At 40.0% G+C, this 24,432-nt stretch overlaps 1 protein-coding gene across 5 annotated transcripts in view; it reads right to left on the reverse strand.

The window, feature by feature from the left end:
- Positions 1–24,432, reverse strand: part of LOC139759216 (late secretory pathway protein AVL9 homolog) — a 141,147-nt gene that overhangs the window by 64,018 nt on the left and 52,697 nt on the right. For all 5 annotated transcript variants that reach the window (XM_071681301.1, XM_071681300.1, XM_071681297.1 and 2 more), the window contains 6 exons: positions 18,972–19,107; positions 17,325–17,546; positions 16,104–16,306; positions 13,765–13,899; positions 7,046–7,144; positions 5,418–5,589 (listed from right to left, as the gene is read on the reverse strand). In XM_071681301.1, coding sequence (XP_071537402.1) covers positions 5,418–5,589; positions 7,046–7,144; positions 13,765–13,899; positions 16,104–16,306; positions 17,325–17,546; positions 18,972–19,107 — 967 coding nt within the window. The remainder of the gene's footprint in view (positions 1–5,417; positions 5,590–7,045; positions 7,145–13,764; positions 13,900–16,103; positions 16,307–17,324; positions 17,547–18,971; positions 19,108–24,432) is intronic.

The following is a 24,432-nucleotide window of genomic DNA, read 5'->3' on the forward strand; positions in this document are numbered from 1 at the left end:
GTGAATAAGAGCAAGGTTATTAGGTACAGTAGGGGTGAGGGTCAAGTCAATTGGGAGGTGAGTTTGAATGGAGAAAAACTGGAGGAAGTGAAGTGTTTTAGATATCTGGGAGTGGATCTGTCAGCGGATGGAACCATGGAAGCGGAAGTGGATCATAGGGTGGGGGAGGGGGCGAAAATTTTGGGAGCCTTGAAAAATGTGTGGAAGTCGAGAACATTATCTCGGAAAGCAAAAATGGGTATGTTTGAGGGAATAGTGGTTCCAACAATGCTGTATGGTTGCGAGGCGTGGGCTATGGATAGAGATGTGCGCAGGAGGATGGATGTGCTGGAAATGAGATGTTTGAGGACAATGTGTGGTGTGAGGTGGTTTGATCGAGTAAGTAACGTAAGGGTAAGAGAGATGTGTGGAAATAAAAAGAGCGTGGTTGAGAGAGCAGAAGAGGGTGTTTTGAAATGGTTTGGGCACATGGAGAGAATGAGTGAGGAGAGATTGACCAAGAGGATATATGTGTCGGAGGTGGAGGGAACGAGGAGAAGAGGGAGACCAAATTGGAGGTGGAAAGATGGAGTGAAAAAGATTTTGTGTGATCGGGGCCTGAACATGCAGGAGGGTGAAAGGAGGGCAAGAAATAGAGTGAATTGGAGTCATGTGGTATACAGGGCTTGACGTGCTGTCAGTGGATTGAAGCAAGGCATGTGAAGCGTCTGGGGTAAACCATGGAAAGCTGTGTAGGTATGTATATTTGCGTGTGTGGACGTGTGTATGTACATGTGTATGGGGGGGGGGTTGGGCCATTTCTTTCGTCTGTTTCCTTGCGCTACCTCGCAAACGCGGGAGACAGCGACAAAGTATAAAAAAAAAAAAAAAAAAAAAAAAAAAAAAAAAAAAAAAATATATATATATATATATATATATATATATATATATATATATATATATATATATTAATTTTTATCCCTGGGGATAGGGGAGAAAGAATACTTCCCACATATTCCCTGCGTGTCGTAGAAGGCGACTAAAAGGGGAGGGAGCGGGAGGCTGGAAATCCTCCCCTCTTTTTTTTTCCAAAAGAAGAAACAGAGAAGGGGGCCAGGTGAGGATATTCCCTCAAAGGCCCAGTCCTCATCCTCTGTTCTTAACGCTACCTCGCTAATGCGGGAAATGGCGATTAGTATAAAAAAAAAAAAAAAAAAAAAAAAAGAACATTATCTCGGAAAGCAAAAATGGGTATGTTTGAAGGAATAGTGGTTCCAACAATGTTGTATGGTTGCGAGGCGTGGGCTATGGATAGAGTTGTGCGCAGGAGGATGGATGGGCTGGAAATGAGATGTTTGAGGACAATGTGTGGTGTGAGGTGGTTTGATCGAGTGAGTAACGTAAGGGTAAGAGAGATGTGTGGAAATAAAAAGAGCGTGGTTGAGAGAGCAGAAGAGGGTGTTTTGAAGTGGTTTGGGCACATGGAGAGGATGAGTGAGGAAAGATTGACCAAGAGGATATATGTGTCGGAGGTGGAGGAAGCAAGGAGAAGAGGGAGACCAAATTGGAGGTGGAAAGATGGAGTGAAAAAGATTTTGTGTGATCGGGGCCTGAACATGCAGGAGGGTGAAAGGAGGGCAAGGAATAGAGTGAATTGGAGCGATGTGGTATACCGGGGTTGACGTGCTGTCAGTGGATTGAATCAAGGCATGTGAAGCGTCTGGGGTAAACCGTGGAAAGCTGTGTAGGTATGTATATTTGCGTGTATGGACATATGTATATACATGTGTATGGGGGGGGTTGGGCCATTTCTTTCGTCTGTTTCCTTGCGCTACCTCGCAAACGCGGAAGACAGCGACAAAGTAAAAAAAAAAAAAAAAAAAAAAAGTATATATATATATATATATATATATATATATGGAGAAGGCATATGATAGAGTTGATAGAGATGCTCTGTGGAAGGTATTAAGAATATATGGTGTGGGAGGCAAGTTGATAGAAGCAGTGAAAAGTTTTTATCGAGGATGTAAGGCATGTGTACGTGTAGGAAGAGAGGAAAGTGATTGGTTCTCAGTGAATGTAGGTTTGCGGCAGGGGTGTGTGATGTCTCCATGGTTGTTTAATTTGTTTATGGATGGGGTTGTTAGGGAGGTAAATGCAAGAGTCCTGGAAAGAGGGGCAAGTATGAAGTCTGTTGGGGATGAGAGAGCTTGGGAAGTGAGTCAGTTGTTGTTCGCTGATGATACAGCGCTGGTGGCTGATTCATGTGAGAAACTGCAGAAGCTGGTGACTGAGTTTGGTAAAGTGTGTGGAAGAAGAAAGTTAAGAGTAAATGTGAATAAGAGCAAGGTTATTAGGTACAGTAGGGTTGAGGGTCAAGTCAATTGGGAGGTGAGTTTGAATGGAGAAAAACTGGAGGAAGTGAAGTGTTTTAGATATCTGGGAGTGGATCTGTCAGCGGATGGAACCATGGAAGCGGAAGTGGATCATAGGGTGGGGGAGGGGGCGAAAATTTTGGGAGCCTTGAAAAATGTGTGGAAGTCGAGAACATTATCTCGGAAAGCAAAAATGGGTATGTTTGAAGGAATAGTGGTTCCAACAATGTTGTATGGTTGCGAGGCGTGGGCTATGGATAGAGTTGTGCGCAGGAGGATGGATGTGCTGGAAATGAGATGTTTGAGGACAATGTGTGGTGTGAGGTGGTTTGATCGAGTAAGTAACGTAAGGGTAAGAGAGATGTGTGGAAATAAAAAGAGCGTGGTTGAGAGAGCAGAAGAGGGTGTTTTGAAATGGTTTGGGCACATGGAGAGAATGAGTGAGGAAAGATTGACCAAGAGGATATATGTGTCGGAGGTGGAGGGAACGAGGAGAAGAGGGAGACCAAATTGGAGGTGGAAAGATGGAGTGAAAAAGATTTTGTGTGATCGGGGCCTGAACATGCAGGAGGGTGAAAGGAGGGCAAGGAATAGAGTGAATTGGAGCGATGTGGTATACAGGGGTTGACGTGCTGTCAGTGGATTGAATCAAGGCATGTGAAGCGTCTGGGGTAAACCATGGAAAGCTGTGTAGGTATGTATATTTGCGTGTGTGGACGTGTGTATGTACGTGTGTATGGGGGTTGGGCCATTTCTTTCGTCTGTTTCCTCGCGCTACCTCGCAAACGCGGGAGACAGCGACAAAGTATAAAAAAAAAAAAAAAAAAAAAAAAAAAATATATATATATATATATATATATATATATATATATATATATATATATATATATATTTTATCATACTTTATCGCTGTCTCCCGCGTCAGCGAGGTAGCGCAAGGAAACAGACGAACAAATGGCCCAACCCACCCACATACACATGTATATACATACACGTCCACACACACACCTATACATACCTATACATTTCAACATATACATATATATACATACCCAGACATATACATGAACATAATTCATACTTGCTGCCTTTATTCATTGCCATCGCCACCCCGCCACACATGAAATGACAACCCCCTCTCCCAGCATGCGTGCGAGATATATATGTATATATATATATATATATATATATTTTTTTTTTTGCTTTGTCGCTGTCTCCCGCGTTTGCGAGGTAGGGCAAGGAAACAGACGAAAGAAATGGCCTAACCCACCCCCCTACACATGTATATACATACACGTCCACACACGCAAATATACATACCCATACATCTCAATGTACACATGCATATACACACACAGACATATACATATATACACATGTACATAATTCATACTGTCTGCCTTTATTTATTCCCATCGCCACCTTGCCACACATGGAATAACATCCCCCTCCCCCCTCATGTGTGAGAGGTAGCGCTAGGAAAAGACAACAAAGGCCCCATTTGTTCACACTCAGTCTCTAGCTGTCATGTAATAATGCACAGAAACCACAGCTCCCTTTCCACATCCAGGCCCCACAGAACTTTCCATGGTTTACCCCAGACGCTTCACATGCCCTGGTGATAGGGGAGAAAGAATACTTCCCACGCATTCCTCACGTGTCGTAGAAGGTGACTAAAGGGGATGGGAGCGGGGGGCTAGAAACCCTCCCCTCCTTGTATTTCAACTTTCTAAAAGGAGAAACCCACACATATATATACATAAATGCCCACATAAGCATGCATACATACATATACATATCAACATATACATACATACACATGTATATATTCTACTAGCTTGCTTTAACCTATTCTTGTCACTACCTTCCCTACACACACACACACACAGGATAACAACAATGCTATCCCCTGCTTCAGCGAGGCAGCGCCAGGAATAAAGACAAAAAGGCCATTTTCTTTCACACTCAGTCTCTAGCTGTCACGTGTAATGCACCGAAAAACAGCTCCCTATCCACATCCAGGCCCCACAGACCTTTCCATGTAAGTGTGTGTGTGCATGAATAGATGAGTTGTTCTTCGTTTGTTTCCTGGTGCTATCTCACTGACAAGGGAAACAGAGACCAAGTATAATAAAAATAAATAATATATGATATTGTTGGAACTACTGTTCCTTAAAACATGCTATCCAAGATAACATTCTCTCTTTTCACATGTTCTTCATCACTCCCAGAACCTTCGCCCCTCCCCTACCCTATGACTCCCTTCCACTTCCGTGGTTGCATTCGCTGCTAAGTCCACTCCCTAATATCCAAAACACTTCAGTTCTTCCAAATTTTCTCCATTCAAACTTACATCCAAACTAACTTGTCCCTCAACCCAGCTGAACCTAAAAACCATGCTCTTATTCGCATTTACTCTCAACTTTCTCCTTTCACACACTTTTCCAAACTCAGTCACCAACTTTGGCCATTTCTCACATGAATAAGCCACCAGTGCTGCATCATCAATGAACAACAACTGACTCACTTCCCAGGCCCTCTTATCCCCAACAGACTGCATACTTGCCCCTCCAAAACTCTTGCATTTACCTCCCTAACCATCCATAAACAAATCAAACAACCATGGGGACATCACACACCTCTGCCACAGACTGCCTTTAACTAGGAACCAATCTCTCTCCTCTCTTCCTATTTGTACACACTCCTTACACCCTTGACAAAAACTTCTTAGTGCTTCTAGCAGCTCACCCCCCATGCCATACACTCTGAAGACCTTCCACAAAGCTTCTCTATCAACCCTATCATATGCCTTCTCCAGATCCATAAATGCCACATACAACTCTATCCTTTTTTAAGTATTTCTCACACAAATTCTTCAAAGCAAACACCTGATCCACACATCCTCTACCACTTCTGAAACCACATTGCTCCTCATGACTGATTTTTAGTCAGTTAAACAGTCACTTTAATTCAGGTTATGCTGGTAGTCAGCTGAAAAAGTTATTCCTTCAGTTCAAAATAGAACAACACATGCAAACAAAAAGATGCTTCATTAATGTTCACCTGGGCAGACAGAAGATCTCAGAAGAGACAGAAGATAAACTTTAAACTGGTAGCGGAGCCACTCCTCACCACCAACCCATCCAACACCTTCTAAGAAAACGTCTGGGTGGCTTTTGATGGGAGATGTGCCATTGGGAGCTTTATTGTTCAAAGCTGCATTGACTGCCTCTACCTGAAATAATATTACTAAACTTCATAGATTTTCTTCTGTTTAAAAGTATGCAGTTATACACAAGAAAATCTGCACTTTACTCTAATGAACATAAACAACAGTGGAGTCTGAAACTAATGCACTGTAATTTAAATCAATTGATATGAAGGGTAAGTGAATAAAGGCAGCATTGTGGTACATTTCATAACATGACAAGAACAATTTCTTTTAAAATTATGTGAAGGGCAAATGGTTTCAAACATATTGCACTGTGTGCCTTCTAAAAACAGCGACTGCTCATCCAGCAATGAATATCATAGCAACCTAGAGAAGACCAATGTTCAAACAAATCCCTCAGGAGTTGACATTCCTTCATTCTGAAGGCAGTGCACAGACACAAACACACACATGGACCAATGTGGAGGCATGATTACTGTTACTGACAATCATGCATGCATGAACTGCCTGGCATCAACCCTACAGAGGTTCGAATTCTGGTTATAGCACCAGTTCACACTACATCCTTCCTTAAGGGCTGGTCGATCAAATGGGTGCCTGGCATAGGCTAGGGTGTGTGTGTGAATGTGCATACATATACAGGGGTACAAGACATGGTATACACTCACACACAAGGTTAAGAGACAGGGCAAACATGGATGTAAAAACTCTCTCCCCATAAGACACAAATAACAATCACACACACACACACTCAATCACAGATTTCCTCTGCCACAAAAATATCACTAAACTTCACTGGAGAACAGTTGGCTATAATCAAGATGTAAGGATGTGACCAATTATGACTACATTCAACTTGGAATCATCTGGCCAGGAGGTACTTCAGAAAGCCAAAAACCTTGATGATAATGTGAAATTCATCAAATGTGATAAACTGAAGAAGAGAAACAGAATACAGTCAGGGGACAGAGCAAACTGGAATGATGTGGTACACTAGGGGTTGACATACTCTTAAGGGGCTGAACCAGGGCATATGAAGTGGACAAGGGAAATCACACATAGGTCTGTAAGTTTTGGCTATGGCAAGAGGATACTGATTTCAGTGCACTATACATGGTATCCAGAGAATGGATGCAAGCAAATGAGGCCATTGTTTGCTTCTGGCACGACCTCAATAGGCAGAAAACAGTAATCAAGTATGTAAAAAAAAATAAAGATAATAAAGACATCAGTCCCATTGCACTCATTGTTCAAGAGAATGAAGATGAGACACTATGGAGGGAGATGTCTCTGTGTGAAACAGAATATATCTGGCAACAAGGACAATACAGCACAGTCAGTGTGGTGTATCCCAAATGAATGAGTATGCCATCTATAGGTCTGGACTAACTAGGAGCTTTTAACCAACAAAGATATCACCTCATTAGGGGGGGGAAAAGGAGATTAATGGTAAAATAATGTTTTCTTTTAGCATTATGCCACAAATTATATTTATGTTGAGAAGAATAAGCAAACATACCTGACGAACAATATTCTCTGCAAAGCGAAGGTCCTCTGTAGACAAACTCAGCTGACGCTTAAGTTCTGGATCAGGAATCTCTATCTTGCCCTCCTCTAGCTATAAGATCGAGATTATAAGTTAGTTTCAAAAAACAATAGTTATACAAGTTGTAAATACAATTACTGAAATCTTCAGCAATGCAGTAAGCAATTATTTGGCTGACTTTTGAATGTCTGGTAACCTTAAATCTGCAAAATACATGTCTGCATTTGTGCCTTTCCTTACAAATTCTCAAACATCTTAGTGTGCACAAATTTTAACACCAGTTGCTTAAAATTTCTGTCATATCAGAGGGTGTTACCAGATTCCACCTGCAGGAGGTTTCACTGTGAGTGAAAAGTTACCTTCAGCAAAGTTGTATCACTGAGTACAATTTCGTCAAAAACTTCTCACTCCACTGGAGTTCTTACTTCCCTGCTACTGGATATAGCACAGCACTAGGCTGCAGGAGTCTATGAAAAGATCCTAGGTAACACCAGGACTCTTTCTTAGAAAGTGATCTTAAGGTAATTATGAATGAATAAATTATGTCAGTGTATGGTTTGGGGTGTCAATACTCTGTACTGTACCAGAAGTCAGCTTAGCACAGGTGTCAATATAAATTTCACAAGCATGACTTTAATCCCATGGTGAAGATTTTTCAGAATCTCGTTTTGAATTAATAATCATGGTTAATGCATGAAAATAAGTGGATCTATCTGTTTACTGCAATACACCTTAAAACCTCACTACCTAGAATCCCAGCATGCAGCAATCACCAATCCTTTAATTCCTATCTATACAGTACAGAGTTCTATACATCTGGGACCACATCCCTTGAACTTTCATTAACATCAAGTAGCATAATCAATATTTGTATACTGCCAGCATTTGCAGTTTCATCTCTTACTTAACTCCAACCATCTACCACTTTTGCACTAAACCAAAACTTCTTCATGTCCTTCCTAACAAACCTCTTGCCTGGCTTCCTGTCATGACCTCTGGTCACTCTGTTATCACATTCTATGAAGACCTGTTCACTGATGACATATACTAAGTTAGAAGCTTGAAGGTAATCAACTAACCCAGATATTCTCCCTCACCCATAGAGAGAAAATCTGTAGCCCTTAACCTCTCATTACAGCTCAGGTGCCATCTCAGCCATCCTTCCCTCAACAGAATGTTTGTACTTCTTCAAGTGCAGTAATCAGACTTGTGAAGTATAGTCCAGTTTTGTTCTTGTAATATGTTGTGAATAGTTTACCTTAAATTTCCTTTTTTTTTTTCATTATACTTGTCACTGTCTCCAGCATTAGCATAGTAGCACAAGGAAATAGACGAGAGTGGCCCAACCCACCCACATACACATGTATACACATACACATCCACACATATACATTCCTATACATTTCAATGTGTGTATATATATATATTTTTTTTTTTTTTTTTTAACTATTCGCCATTTCCCGCGTTAGCGAGGTAGCGCTAAGAACAGAGGACTGGGCCTTTTTTGGAATATCCTCACCTGGCCCCCTCTGTTCCTTCTTTTGGAAAATTTTTTTTTGCTTTGTCGCTGTCTCCCGCGTTTGCGAGGTAGCGCAAGGAAACAGACGAAAGAAATGGCCCAACCCACCCCCATACACATGTATATACATACGTCCACATACGCAAATATACATACCTACACAGCTTTCCATGGTTTACCCCAGACGCTTCACATGCCCTAATTCAACCCACTGACAGCACGTCAACCCCGGTATACCACATCGATCCAATTCACTCTATTCCTTGCCCTCCTTTCACCCTCCTGCATGTTCAGGCCCCGATCACACAAAATCTTTTTCACTCCATCTTTCCACCTCCAATTTGGTCTCCCACTTCTCCTCGTTCCCTCCACCTCCGACACATATATCCTCTTGGTCAATCTTTCCTCACTCATTCTCTCCATGTGCCCAAACCACTTCAAAACACCCTCTTCTGCTCTCTCAACCACGCTCTTTTTATTTCCACACATCTCTCTTACCCTTACGTTACTTACTAGATCAAACCACCTCACACCACACACTGTCCTCAAACATCTCATTTCCAGCACATCCATCCTCCTGCGCACAACTCTATCTATAGCCCACGCCTCGCAACCATACAACATTGTTGGAACCACTATTCCTTCAAACATACCCATTTTTGCTTTCCGAGATAATGTTCTCGACTTCCACACATTCTTCAAGGCTCCCACGATTTTCGCCCCCTCCCCCACCCTATGATCCACTTCCGCTTCCATGGTTCCATCCGCTGCCAGATCCACTCCCACATATCTAAAACACTTTACTTCCTCCAGTTTTTCTCCATTCAAACTTACCTCCCAATTGACTTGACCCTCAACCCTACTGTACCTAATAACCTTGCTCTTATTCACATTTACTCTTAACTTTCTTCTTTCACACACTTTACCAAACTCAGTCACAAGCTTCTGCAGTTTCTCACATGAATCAGCCACCAGCGCTGTATCATCAGCGAACAACAACTGACTCACTTCCCAAGCTCTCTCATACATATATACTTTTCTTTCTTTTCTTTTACACTATTCGCCATTTCCCGTTCTTATACTATATTCATGTTGCTTTATAAATATATTTTGAGGGTTAGGGAGAATGGTTTGGTAAACAGAGAAGAGGTAGTAAAAGCTTTGTGGAAGATGAAAGCCGGCAAGGCAGCGGGTTTGGATGGTATTGCAGTGGAATTTATCAAAAAAGGGGGTGACTGTATTGTTGACTGGTTGGTAAGGTTATTTAATGTATGTATGACTCGTGGTGAGGTGCCTGAGGATTGGCGGAATGCGTGCATAGTGCCATTGTACAAAGGCAAAGGGGATAAGAGTGAGTGCTCAAATTACAGAGGTATAAGTTTGTTGAGTATTCCTGGGAAATTATGTGGGAGGGTATTGATTGAGAGGGTGAAGGCATGTACAGAGCATCAGATTGGGGAAGAGAAGAGCTGTGTGGTTTCAGAAGTGGTCAAGGATGTGTGGATCGTGTATAATGCACCAAAACCACATCTCCCTTTCCACATTCAGGCCCCACAAAACTTTCCATGGTTTACCCCAGACGCTTCACATGCCCTGGTTAAATCAATTGACAGCATGTCGACCCTGGTATACCACATAATTCCAATTCACTCTATTCCTTGCATGCCTTTCACCCTCCTGCATGTTCAGGCCCCGATTGCTCTATCCTTCCACCTCCAATTTGGTCTCCCACTTCTCCTCGTTCCCTCCACCTCTGACACACATATCCTCTTTGTCAATCTTTCCTCACTCATTCTCTCTATGTGACCAAACCATTTCAATACACCCTCTTCTGCTCTCTCATTCACACTCTTATACATATATTCAAATGCAATTTAAGTGCATGCTAGCGGATAGTTTGCCTCCTAACAATATTCCTGATGTGGAGCTCTAGCGACAGATTAGGCACACTGTCAACGCTTGAAATTTCTTTCACATATAGATTCTTGTGGGTCATTTTTTGGTGAATAATGAAATTACAGAGGCCCTCTTTCACTGTGCCCATCCTCATTACTTTGCATTTACTATGATATTAATCAAATATCTCACAAACTTTGAAGTCTGCTTATGTTCCCTTGTAAGGTAAAGCAATTATAATTATCATTATATCTCATTAAACCTTGGCATCATCTACAAACATGTTCAGGTAAAAGTTCAATCCATTAAGCAAATCATCTACATACAAAATGAAAAGCAATGAGCCTAAGATTAAGCCCTCCAGCACACCATTTGTGACCCCAGCCCATTTTGAGAACGCTCCTGTAACCTGTATCCACTGCTCCCTTCAACTAAGATAATCTTCTGTTCAATAAAGGAGGCTTCTTCTTATTCTTTCCTACAGATCTAGATTCTTATGCAACCTCTGATGTGATACAACATGAACTGCTTCCTGGTAGGCCAGGAGTACACAGTCCATCCATGCATCTCTTTTGTCTAAGACAAAGCTCACTCTATCGTAGAAATCAAAGAGATTTCTAATGCATGACCTCCTTTTCCTGAATCCATGTGCCTCTGCACATGTGTTCTGCCCATGTGGAAAGACTTCACCAGAATCACGAAATTTATATGGGTCAAGGTGTTTTAATAGCCTGGTTACCCCTTTTCAAAGTATTGCACTGCCTCCTAAGACTTTTTATCCATCTTGCGGCAATGTTCTCCAGTGTGAAAACACTTCTGAACATATCATCTATTCTGTGCACATTTTATCAACCTTAACATTTCATCCCTCCTGATTAGATGCTCTTTTACTGACAATCTGCTTTTGATAAACTTATGGGAAGGATCTAGATCATCTTTTGCATTCTTTAAAATATTCTTTTTAAAGTTTCTTAGCTCTTCCCACCTTATTTCGCAGTGCTATTTTCCTGCTTTCTTATACCTTTCAAATGTTGGCTAACTATTGTGTCAACTAAATCTCCTCCATAATGCATATCTAAGCTCTTTTGTTTTTGGACATCTTTTACTAAACCAAGTCTGTCTCTTGTTCTCTCTCTGCCACTCTTCTATGTTTGCATGTTATTAGGTAGGAACATTAGGCAGACACATGAGGTAGAAGTGGTTGGTAGGAACATCAAGTAGGAGCCTCTGGAAACATTGTGCTAGAGTTGCCTTTTGCCAGTGGCCTGTTAAGGGTGTAGCACTAGAGGCTCAGCAGTGGCACTGGAGTTCACCAGTTATGGAGATTCTTTTCTTGAGGCCAACCCCTTGAGGGAGTTCCCAGAGGAAATGGGCATCAAAAATACAGACAGATGGCATACAATGGTATCCATGATCTAAGTCCTTTTTAGATTTCAAAGAACCTTCCATAATATTGATTTATAAACCGGTTATAGAATTCTACTTCCTAAGTTATACTCTCAAAGATGTTCAGCTGTGGGTAGTTCCATGATCAATTTCTTCTTTTAGTTCTGTTTACTTTCTCATCTCCTTCTTGTGTCTTCTTCAACTACACAATCAAACACAAGGATTACATGATCACTTTTTCCAACTGGTATATCATATGTGATATACTTAATTTCCAGGCTACTATGTGTAAAGACAAGGTCTAACAGTGAGGGTGTACCAGCCCCTTTGGTTCTTTTATGCTCAGTGATATAAACCAATATTCTGTATACATTCTATGAGCTCATGTCTCCATAACTTTCAGTCTCCTATTTACAATCTATTCCCTTGTATCCTTTCCTTTATTCCTGGGGAAAGGGGAGAAAGAATACTGCCGAGGTATCTCCTGTTTGCTGTAGGAGGCAATAAAGAGTAGGATCTTGGGGCTGGAAATCCTCTCATGTATTACTATCCAATAGAAGGAATAGAGGAAGAAGTGCAGTGAGTATTTTTTCTTCTGAAGCTGTCTTCTGTTCTGAATGCTACCTTGCTCATGCAGGAACTAGCAAACATGTATGAAAGAAAAGAGATTTCACTGTAACTGAAATTCCCAATATCATGATCTTCATGTTCCTGGAAAAGTGCCACACTCCTTACTTGACCATCCTAACTGCTCCTTCATTACTATTACTTTAAAACTGTTATAGGTTCTTGGACGGTTGTTGATTACCAGCACCACTATACACCCCTTCCTTACAATAATCTTACCCATTACATGCAGTCTGCAGTCTAACAATATTTCCTGAAATCCAATGATGCCCCTATTAAGAAGGCTAATCCCATCCCCACAATCATCTCTGTCTCTACCTTTCTGAAAGGGGACCTGGGGCTATAACCAGGACCCCCTATCCAAGGGCTTGTGCTGCTCCAAGACTGCACTATACTTAGCAACAAGGACAGGATGGACTCCTATGAAATGAAAAGTTCTGTGATGAGACTTTACTCTCTTTTGTCAAATAACAATGATAAAGCCTAGCAAATGTAAATTTTCAGTCTAAGCGTAACCTCAAGCAAGCAGAGTCTGGTAACAATCACTACACTCACGACTGCTACATATAAAATTAATTAATTTTACTGATACTATATTCATCTTTTATCACACTCAATACATCATTTGGCTTTCCTTATCCACTGAAACACTACCATGGGGGAAGTAAAAGCCTTGCCCTTTCTCCCACTAACAACTTTTCATAAGCCAAATTCATAATAAAAGCCACTAATGATGGCATGCCACATATTTTCATATCAGGGGACCATTACTCTTCCAGAACCTGTTTCTTCTTAAACTTACTTCTCTCTCTTTTCAAGTTTTCCTTTTATTTCTTTTTTCCATGCATATTTCCTGAGGCCTCCCTTAATAATTTTATATAGTACAACATGTTTTCTCTGCTCAGACCCACACTACCTGCTCTATGAATGTGACAGCTACACTGGAATGAACTGTTGAGGAAATGCTTCAAAGCAATGCTTTTGGGTCTTAGATAATTCATGGTATGGCAATGATTAACGAGTGAATTATTTAGGAAACAATCTGTATGTATAACTTTATCATGACACTGAAAAAGGGAAAAACCTGATGCAAAGGCAATGATTTCTATATAATTTCAAAAAAAAAGAAAAAGAAAAAAAATTCTAGATACTTCCCACTTCTGGTTGAATTATTAAAGGGTTTCCCTGAATCAGTGTGAAGGAATGAGGTTTATTTGTACTCTTATGCATGACCAAGAAAAATCATACAAGTGAAACCACCCACCTGAACTAAGACATCATAAAGATGTTTCTTATGGATGAAAAGAGTATTAGAGGCTCCCACTAAGAAAGCTCTTGTCGTTGGGGCACTCAGAACATCCAAGTATTGTAATGAAAGATAGGGATGAAGCAAGTTACCCTGAAAGAAAGGTGATGAGGTAATGGACTTTGTACCAATAACTCCCAACAAGAATTATGTGACACCACAAAAAGTCAGGAACAAATCACTTAATAATTCCTGTTACTTTCTTAACCAGTATAATGTTATTCTCAATCAAGACAACTTGTTAACGTAACCCAATACAAGATGCTAGCACTCTTAAACTTTGACACTAGGACTAATTTAGGTAAGATGAAGTATAAAGTCCTTCTATAACAGTTATGCAAGAATCAACAGCTGAACTTTACTCTGGATGTTTTGTATAATTTCAAAACTGGCATCAGAGGAGCTTTGATCCACTACTGTGTCCTGTTAGGCTTTTCTTGCTTTCTAAAAAGCTTTTTCATGATAGATTAATGATATTCCTTTAGCCTTTATGCACTACTCTTTATAGATATTCCTCATATCTTGAAGACCAGTAAGTCACAGAGAGACATCTATGTAGAGGTAAATTTAGTCAAAGGGTCCTTGTAAACTATGAAAATGGATCACAAAAGTAATACTGATGTTCATTAATTCTGTACACTACCTACCTGCAATGCATCCAACATAAGATATTTTTGCTAATGAGATGTATTTCATATGATATAAAATCCTATTAAAAGATTACAATGTTTCAGTCCTCCTAATTAATTAGATATGCATTAAACCTGGAGGAAGACATCAAGACTACAGCACAGTTCTCCTCAGTTAGAGTACTGAATTTAACAGATCTTACTGAAAACATCTGTATCATCCAATAAGGTAAGTCTAATGTGGCATTTTGTTTGAGTTTCATTGGAATTCTCATCTACTATCTGTCTTAAGTTGAAACCCTCCATTCTGAGGAATAACTAGAATGATGAAGGCATCTAAAATACAACTCTGTGTACTAAATAGAAAACAAAATTCAAAAACCATTAAACAGCACAAGGTTAAAGTATTACAAAATCCCTTGCCCCTCCCTATCTTTTCTAAGGTGAGCAGCAGGAAACCATGATGGTAGAAAGCCACTTTGGATAAGTGAAATTGTTTAAGAAGCTACTATTGTGCTGGGGGTTCATACGCGCATGGCCAGGAATTGCAAGCCTTCTAGATTTGAAACTTCTGAAGTCATTGACAACTTTTTAAGAAGCCTGTAACCATTCTAGGCAAAATGAGTGCTTTGTCACTAACTATATGTTGATGGTTAGGTCTTGCACAGCAATACCTTGGTCCATGGATGAGCATTTGTAATACTTCAATTCCCTATCTATACAGAAAATGTTTTTCATGCTTTCAAAACCTTAATGTCTTCCTCCCTCCGATACATATTCCATAGCATTTCATCCTCTAAACCTACTCTACTCATATATGTAAACCTCTAATTTCATTACCCTCAATCAGTTCCTTAAAGCACTACCACTAAATCTAACAAGTTTCATTCTCTACCACAAGTAAACTCCTTTGCCCATCTAAAACATCTTCATTTTTATTCTCTCTTGTATTACTCCATCTCACAAGTTTCATCCTCTATTTCAATTAAACTCCTTTATTTATCTTATACACCTTTATTTCATTCCCTGTTATTTCACTCCATCTCAAAAGTTTCATCCTCTATCACAAGTAAACTCCTTCATTCATTTTTTGAAATTCTCTTTTGCTTTCCTTTCATTCATACTCACAAAGCTTTTAATTTTCTACAGAAGATATATATTTTCATTCAAGGCCTATTCAAAACTATTTCTGAATACTTCAAATATGTCTGTCTTTATACAATGCAACTTTCTCATCTATAAGATCATAGCTTGAGACAACATACCAGACATACACTGAGTAAATAAGTGGCTCTGGCTACACATTTAAGGATGAAATACACTGTGGACCTATCAGTAACATATGCAAAATGTAAGCTCAGCCTTAATTAAACCTAAACAATTTGTAGTATGATCCTATGATCCTCAGAAAACCTATCATGAACAATGAATATATAAACTATTAAAAAACCCGACAACATAAGCCCTACAAGTATTGAATCTATGATAAAGCAACCAGTTTGGAGAGCTATGAAACTTATCCTGGATCTTCAACAAAGTACAACACGAATATTGTTAAAGACAAAAATAAGATACTTCAATTCAATAACACCTTCTTAATGGGGGATTCTATATTCTCAATTTAAAGGCAGATGGGAGTTACTTTATCTATGAAAATCTTTCAATAACCTTGGTAAAAATCTCAAGAGGTAAGCCACAGTCTGATGGATTGAGAGCAGCAAATTTTTCAGGTGGTGACTGGAGGGAAGTGAGTGTATTTTCTGTTTCAAGTGGCATGGATGATTCCTGGGACAGGGATACTCCCGTAGTTGGAGAAACTGGAATGTCATCTCCTGGTTCACTTGGTGATGGATTGGGTGTAGCTGTTGATGCTGTTGAGGCAAAATAACTTGAGTACCATTGGATATTGTATACAGGTGAGTCAAACTATATATCTTCATCTATATAAATGTGTGACACACCTGAGTCATGTCTACATTTTGATGATTTTTATCAAGAAATGCATAAAGTTAGAGTAAATACCTATACCTGACTGCAATAATGGATTAGATACTGCCCTCTAAAGCAAATGCAGTTAACAGAATATCATATTAAACATTTCACAAAAAAGAAGAGGGATTGCAGTTTGTAATTATGAATAATTGACTGTAACTTGGACTATGAATTAAATTTTGTTTTTCTATTAGCTCATTCACAACTGAGGGTGTCCGAGAAAGACACTCAAAAGTCAGGGACCCCCTGTATACCCTCTTTGTCAAATCTTTCCTTAGTCATTCTCTCTTTATGTCCAAACCATTTCAGCACACCCTCTTCTGCTCTCTCAATCACACTCTTTTTACTATCACATCTCTCACCCTTTCATTACTTACTCGATCAAACCACCTCACACCACATATTGTCCTCGAACATTTCCTTTCCAACACATCCACCCTCCTCCATGCAACCCTACCTATAGCCCATGCCTCGCAACCATATAATACTGTTGGAACTACTATTCCTTCAAACATACCCATGTCAATGTTTAGTGTAGGAGAGCTTGACAAAATTGATCATGAAATATGTTCTGATCATAATGAACATGCACTCACAGATATAAACTTTCAAAAAGAAAAACAATCATTGCAACTGATCAACTTCTGGAGCATTCATCCCCCAAGCCATATAAGAGTTCTTTACACCCACTCTCTATATAAGAGTTCCTTACACCCACTCTCTAGCTCTCAAGAATAATGCACCAACACCTGAGACTACCATCCAGAGATAAGACCTATAACCACTCCATGGTTTATATTCACAGCTTAACCTACCCTGATTTAGTCTAATGACAGGACATTACTTCCCATAAACCACATCAATTCCTAATACACTTCTGAGAAAAAGACAACATACAAGGTTTTTCTTGCGTTGGGGATTTTTCTTTTCCAGTCCAGTAGCTGAAGGCGCCACTCAACTTTCCCTTCAGTGAAAACATCTTACTGGTGAGATTTGCTGCTGAACTTCCTCCAGACCCTCCATTAAACTCAGGAGGGGACATAATGGACCCCCGGGAAGTGACAGAGGTCAAACTAGAGTTGCTGCTTCGACGTTCACTCAAATCATCACTAGGAGAAGCTAAAATATACAAAATGATTATATACACTCAAGTAAATAATTTGACACAAGCTAATCTAACACAGTACCATTAAGACCTATACTGAATAATTATAACAGAAAAATAAACAAATACATAAACAGTCACAGAAAAAAAGAATAAAAATACAAACAAACAGCCATACAGCAAAAATGCAACCTGAAATAGTTTAACTAGCAATGCATCTTTCACAAAAGTATCAAAACTTGGAAAAAATGGAGAGTAGATGTTGCTATAACTCCTTAAAATCATAGTTCAAACTGTTCTGAACATTCTCTATTAAACATAAAAAAACATTTCCTTTGTAGCAGCAGAACTCTATGAGCATCTGAGACAGCTCTGACTTATAAGAAGCAGCAAGGGTGCATTGAATAAACATGGCTTATCAAACACGATATCATCTTCTTTTCAGTAGGGTTAGGTGATATTTGTTCACAAAAACCCAATTATACAGCAACCAGGCGATGCATATGATGCAGCTGGCACAAAGATGCAGGTGGCACTTCCTAGCCACCAATCCAAATTACTCATGACCCACAGGTGACTGTGCCTCAGGTCTGTTAGTGTAAGAAACAAAGATATTCTTTTTTTTTTTTTAAAGGACAGAGGGAAAGGAATGGAAGGAAACATATATTTCTCATCTCCAGACAGTCTTCAATATCATAAAGCATACCCATACAAAAGAGATGGAATCATAAGAAAAGTCATATTCTTAGTTACACTTCTGCCTGTGATATGGATCATTCCCTTGTATGTGTCATCTAATAAAAGTGTTTCTTAAATGCCACAGATCTCTCTTACTAATGTCACCTAATAAAAGATTCCTTATGCCAAGGTTGATTCCCTTTTTCTTACATCATGGGCTCTAGCAGTTAGCATTGGTTGTGAAAGGATTACCTACTTTTTGATCCAAGAAGAAACATTGCACATTGACAAATGAAATCTCAAAGTATCTTGATTACACACTAAATGATGTTCAAAATAAGTGTTCCAGAACTTAACAGCATGTCTATTTCTAAATTCAACCCACTCAGTCTTAGCAAGAAACAATTGGTTTGGTTTAATTTCTACCTATAAAAACTCATACAAGTGCAGGAGCCCTATTGGTATTGGCCATATAGCCCCCATTGTGTTATACAGGTAACTAATGTATCAAGATTTCTTTCTGGAGCTAATTACAGTTGTTTGTGATATGTAGCATCTCTACATACCAATAAAGTGTGCCTCTCCATTCAACAGAGGGTTAAAATAAGAAAGCCATAAAGTATAGCCTTGATACTGAATGGCTAGTCTCTCCTATGGGAGAGCAAATGGAAAACTGAAAAAATTAATTTGAGATATGTTATGCTCATCTTAGTCAAAAAATAAAATACAAGCCTGGATAGAAAACAGAAAGTTAAGCTTACTGATTGTCTCAGCAGCCAGCTCCATATGCTGAAGAGTCTCCTCATTAGTTACATTTATGATTTTGGTTGGTTCTGACCCTTCTTCCAGCCTGTCAAGGTTTCCAAGTGTCAAATTATCTCCAAAAGATTCTGCTTCCTGGAAAAAAAAGAGAAAATAAAAAAAAACATATGTACACATATCCATGAAGTATGAAAAGAAAGAATGCTACCCACGTATCTCCTGCAATTTTTTCTTCAAAGTAGCCAACACAGTCCTGGTAAAAACATGCTTTAACTGTAGTCACCTCATATGACAGGAAAAAATTTAGAGCTTGAAAAAAGAATGTAGAAGAAATTAATCTGAGCTCTTTAGATGTTTTAACACGAATCTTAAAGTGAAATGGCCAGAGGAAGAAGGCAAGAGAAAAGAAGGAAAAGAATTCCACGGCTTCACAATTCAAAAAATGAAGGCAACATAATGGTCATCCCACATGTGACTAGTCTGCACACATAAATTCTGGGATGCAACAACCAGTTCTATGCTTTGGGTCTAGGCCTTGGTGGCTGGGACACATGCAGAAAGCTAAAATATCACTTGTAAAACAGAGAGAGGATAGCAACATCACTGCACATGTGAAGAGGACGGTTGAAGAAAGGTGATAGGAGAAAAAGGTGGGAGTAGAGTCATCCAGATATATGTGAGCAGTATTTAGTACCATAGTGAATGAGTCTTCTGTTGGTATGGAACTACAGCTCACAAAAATCACCACATCTTCAGCTTTTGGGAATCAGATTTTGTTATGTTTAAAGAGCTGAGTTTCCAGAAATGATTGAAGGTATGACAATGTCCAATATGATTATGTTATTGCATAGTTATTACAGTTGGAAACAAAAGAGATTAGGATGAAATTACGTTTCTCTACTATTGAATTTAACCAGGTTACTGTTCATTTCACAATGCTGCAGAGGGCAGAACAAAAAAATGTCAGTCTGCGGCAGGGGTGTATGATGTCCCAATGGTTCTTTAATTTGTTTATGGATGGGGTGGGTAGGGAGGTAAATGCAAGAGTTTTGGAGAGAGGGGCAAGTTTGCGGTCTGTTGTGGATGAGAGGACCTGGGAAGTGAGTCAGTTGTTGTTCGCTGATGATACAGCTCTAGTGGCTGATTTGTGTGAGAAACTGCAGAGGTAGGTGACCGAGTTTGGGAAAGTGTGTGAAAGGAGAAAGTTGAGAGTTAATGTGAATATGAGCAAAGTTATCATATTAGGTTCAGTAGGGTTGAAGGATAAGTAAATTGGGATGTAAGTTCAATGGAGAAAAATTGGAGGAAGTGAAGTGTTTTAGATATCTGGGAGTGGACTTAGCAGTGGATGGAACTGCTTTGTTGCTGTCTCCCGCGTTAGCGAGGTAGCACAAGGAAGCAGACGAAAAAATGGCCCAACCCACCCACATACACATGTATATATATACACGTCCACACACGCAAATATACATACCTATACATCTCAACATATACATATATATATATATATATATATATATATATATATATATATATATATACACAGACATATACATATAAATGTACACATGTACATAATTCATACTGTCTGCTTTTATTCATTCCCATCGCCACCTCGCCACACATGAAATAACAACCCCCTCCCCCTCATGTGTGCGAGGTAGTGCTAGGAAAAGACAACAAAGGCCACATTCGCTCACACTCAGTCTCTAGCTGTCATGTAATAATGCATCGAAACCACAGCTCCCTTTCCACATCCAGGCCCCACAGAACTTTCCATGGTTTACCCAAGAAGCTTCACATCCCCTGGTTCAATCCATTAAGAGCACGTCGACCCGGGTATACCACATCATTCCAATTCACTCTATTCCTTGCACGCCTTTCACCCTCCTGCATGTTCAGGCCCTGATCACTCAAAATCTTTTTCACTCCATCTTTCCACCTCCAATTTGGTCTCCCACTTCTTGTTCCCTCCACCTCTGACACATATATCCTCTTGGTCAATCTTTCCTCACTTATTCTCCCCATGTGACCAAACCATTTCAAAACACCCTCTTCTGCTCTCTCAACCACACTCTTTTTATTACCACGCATCTCTCTTACCCTATACATATATATATATAAATATATATATATATATTTTTTTTTTTGCCGCTGTCTCCCGCGTTTGCGAGGTAGCGCAAGGAAACAGACGAAAGAAATGGCCCAACCCACCCCCATACACATGTATATACATACGTCCACACACGCAAATATACATACCTACACACCTTTCCATGGTTTACTCAAGACGCTTCACATGCCTTGATTCAATCCACTAACAGCACGTCAACCCCGGTATACCACATCGCTCCAATTCACTCTATTCCTTGCCCTCCTTTCACCCTCCTGCATGTTCAGGCCCCGATCACACAAAATCTTTTTCACTCCATCTTTCCACCTCCAATTTGGTCTCCCTCTTCTCCTCGTTCCCTCCACCTCCGACACATATATCCTCTTGGTCAATCTTTCCTCACTCATTCTCTCCATGTGCCCAAACCATTTCAAAACATCCTCTTCTGCTCTCTCAACCACGCTCTTTTTATTTCCACACATCTCTCTTACCCTTACGTTACTTACTCGATCAAACCACCTCACACCACACATTGTCCTCAAACATCTCATTTCCAGCATATCCATCCTCCTGCGCACAACTCTATCCATAGCCCACGCCTCGCAACCATACAACATTGTTGGAACCACTATTCCTTCAAACATACCCATTTTTGCTTTCCGAGATAATGTTCTCGACTTCCACACATTCTTCAAGGCTCCCAGAATTTTCGCCCCCTCCCCCACCCTATGATCCACTTCCGCTTTCATGGTTCCATCCGCTGCCAGATCCACTCCCAGATATCTAAAACACTTCACTTCCTCCAGTTTTTCTCCATTCAAACTCACCTCCCAATTTATTAAAAAAGGGGGTGACTGTATTGTTGACTGGTTGGTAAGGTTATTTAATGTATGTATGACTCATGGTGAGGTGCCTGAGGATTGGCGGAATGCGTGCATAGTGCCATTGTACAAAGGCAAAGGGGATAAGAGTGAATGCTCAAATTACAGAGGTATAAGTTTGTTGAGTATTCCTGGTAAATTATATGGGAGGGTATTGATTGAGAGGGTGAAGGCATGTACAGAGCATCAGATTGGGGAAGAGCAGTGTGGTTTCAGAAGTGGTAGAGGATGTGTGGATCAGGTGTTTGCTTTGAAGAATGTATGTGAGAAATACTTAGAAAAGCAAATGGATTTGTATGTAGCATTTATGGATCTGGAGAAGGCATATGATAGAGTTGATAGAGATGCTCTGTGGAAGGTATTAAGAATATATGGTGTGGGAGGCAAGTTGTTAGAAGCAGTGAAAAGTTTTTATCGAGGATGTAAGGCATGTGTACGTGTAGGAAGAGAGGAAAGTGATTGGTTCTCAGTGAATGTAGGTTTGCGGCAGGGGTGTGTGATGTCTCCATGGTTGTTTAATTTGTTTATGGATGGGGTTGTTAGGGAGGTGAATGCAAGAGTTTTGGAAAGAGGGGCAAGTATGAAGTCTGTTGGGGATGAGAGAGCTTGGGAAGTGAGTCAGTTGTTGTTCGCTGATGATACAGCGCTGGTGGCTGATTCATGTGAGAAACTGCAGAAGCTGGTGACTGAGTTTGGTAAAGTGTGTGGAAGAAGAAAGTTAAGAGTAAATGTGAATAAGAGCAAGGTTATTAGGTACAGTAGGGTTGAGGGTCAAGTCAATTGGGAGGTGAGTTTGAATGGAGAAAAACTGGAGGAAGTGAAGTGTTTTAGATATCTGGGAGTGGATCTGGCAGCGGATGGAACCATGGAAGCGGAAGTGGATCATAGGGTGGGGGAGGGGGCGAAAATTCTGGGGGCCTTGAAGAATGTGTGGAAGTCGAGAACATTATCTCGGAAAGCAAAAATGGGTATGTTTGAAGGAATAGTGGTTCCAACAATGTTGTATGGTTGCGAGACGTGGGCTATGGATAGAGTTGTGCGCAGGAGGATGGATGTGCTGGAAATGAGATGTTTGAGGACAATGTGTGGTGTGAGGTGGTTTGATCGAGTGAGTAACGTAAGGGTAAGAGAGATGTGTGGAAATAAAAAGAGCATGGTTGAGAGAGCAGAAGAGGGTGTTTTGAAGTGGTTTGGGCACATGGAGAGAATGAGTGAGGAAAGATTGACCAAGAGGATATATGTGTCGGAGGTGGAGGGAGCAAGAAGAAGAGGGAGACCAAATTGGAGGTGGAAAGATGGAGTGAAAAAGATTTTGTGTGATCGGGGCCTGAACATGCAGGAGGGTGAAAGGAGGGCAAGGAATAGAGTGAATTGGAGCGATGTGGTATACCGGGGTTGACGTGCTGTCAGTGGATTGAATCAAGGCATGTGAAGCGTCTGGGGTAAACCATGGAAAGCTGTGTAGGTATGTATATTTGCGTGTGTGGACGTATGTATATACATGTGTATGGGGGGGGTTGGGCCATTTCTTTCGTCTGTTTCCTTGCGCTACCTCGCAAACGCGGGAGACAGCGACAAAGTATAAAAAAAAAAAATATATATATATATATATATATATATATATATATATATATATATATATATATATATTTCTTTTTTTCTTTCAAACTATTCGCCATTTCCCGCCTTAACAAGGTAGCGTTAAGAACAGAGGACTGGGCGTTTGAGGGACCCCCTTCTCTGTTCCTTCTTTTGGAAAATCAAGAAAAAAAAAAAAAAAAACGAGAGGGGAGGATTTCCAGCCACCAATAAAAGTAAAGATTTACATCACAGTCTGTCAAATGCTCTGAAGATGACAAGGGCAACAACAACAAAAATAATCAAAATCTCTGACACTGAAGGGTTGGAGGTAACTCAAATAAGAGATGAGATCAATGGTAGACACCGCATTTTGCAACAGCTATATTGGTAATAAGAAAGAAGGAAACAGGATTGAAAGTGAATAAGATTCTTAGTATTCAAGAAAGTAGGAAAAATGGTGCAATACTTAAAAAGAGGTTAGAATGGTCTCCTTTCTTAGGGATGGACCGCATCATGGCATGCTTCCAAAATGAAGGAAGAGTTTATGATTTCAAAGAGAAGATATGGGTGATCAAGGATCAGAGATAGTTCAGAGGAATGCTCCTGTACAACATATGGAGGTATGATATTTGGACCATATGTCTTATCTGATTATATCTGGGACAGTTTTTGAATGGGAGAGCTAGGTTCTATTTATTCATTTATCTATTTTGCTTTGTCGCTGTCTCCTGAGTTAGCAAGGTAGCGCAAGGAAACAGACAAAAGAATGGCCCAACCCACCCACATACACATGTATATACACATACGTCCACACACGCAAATATACATACCTATACATCTCAATGTATACATATATATATACACACACAGACATATACATACATA

This window comes from Panulirus ornatus, chromosome 32 (genome assembly GCF_036320965.1).
Source record: "Panulirus ornatus isolate Po-2019 chromosome 32, ASM3632096v1, whole genome shotgun sequence".
Lineage (NCBI taxonomy): Eukaryota > Metazoa > Arthropoda > Malacostraca > Decapoda > Palinuridae > Panulirus > Panulirus ornatus.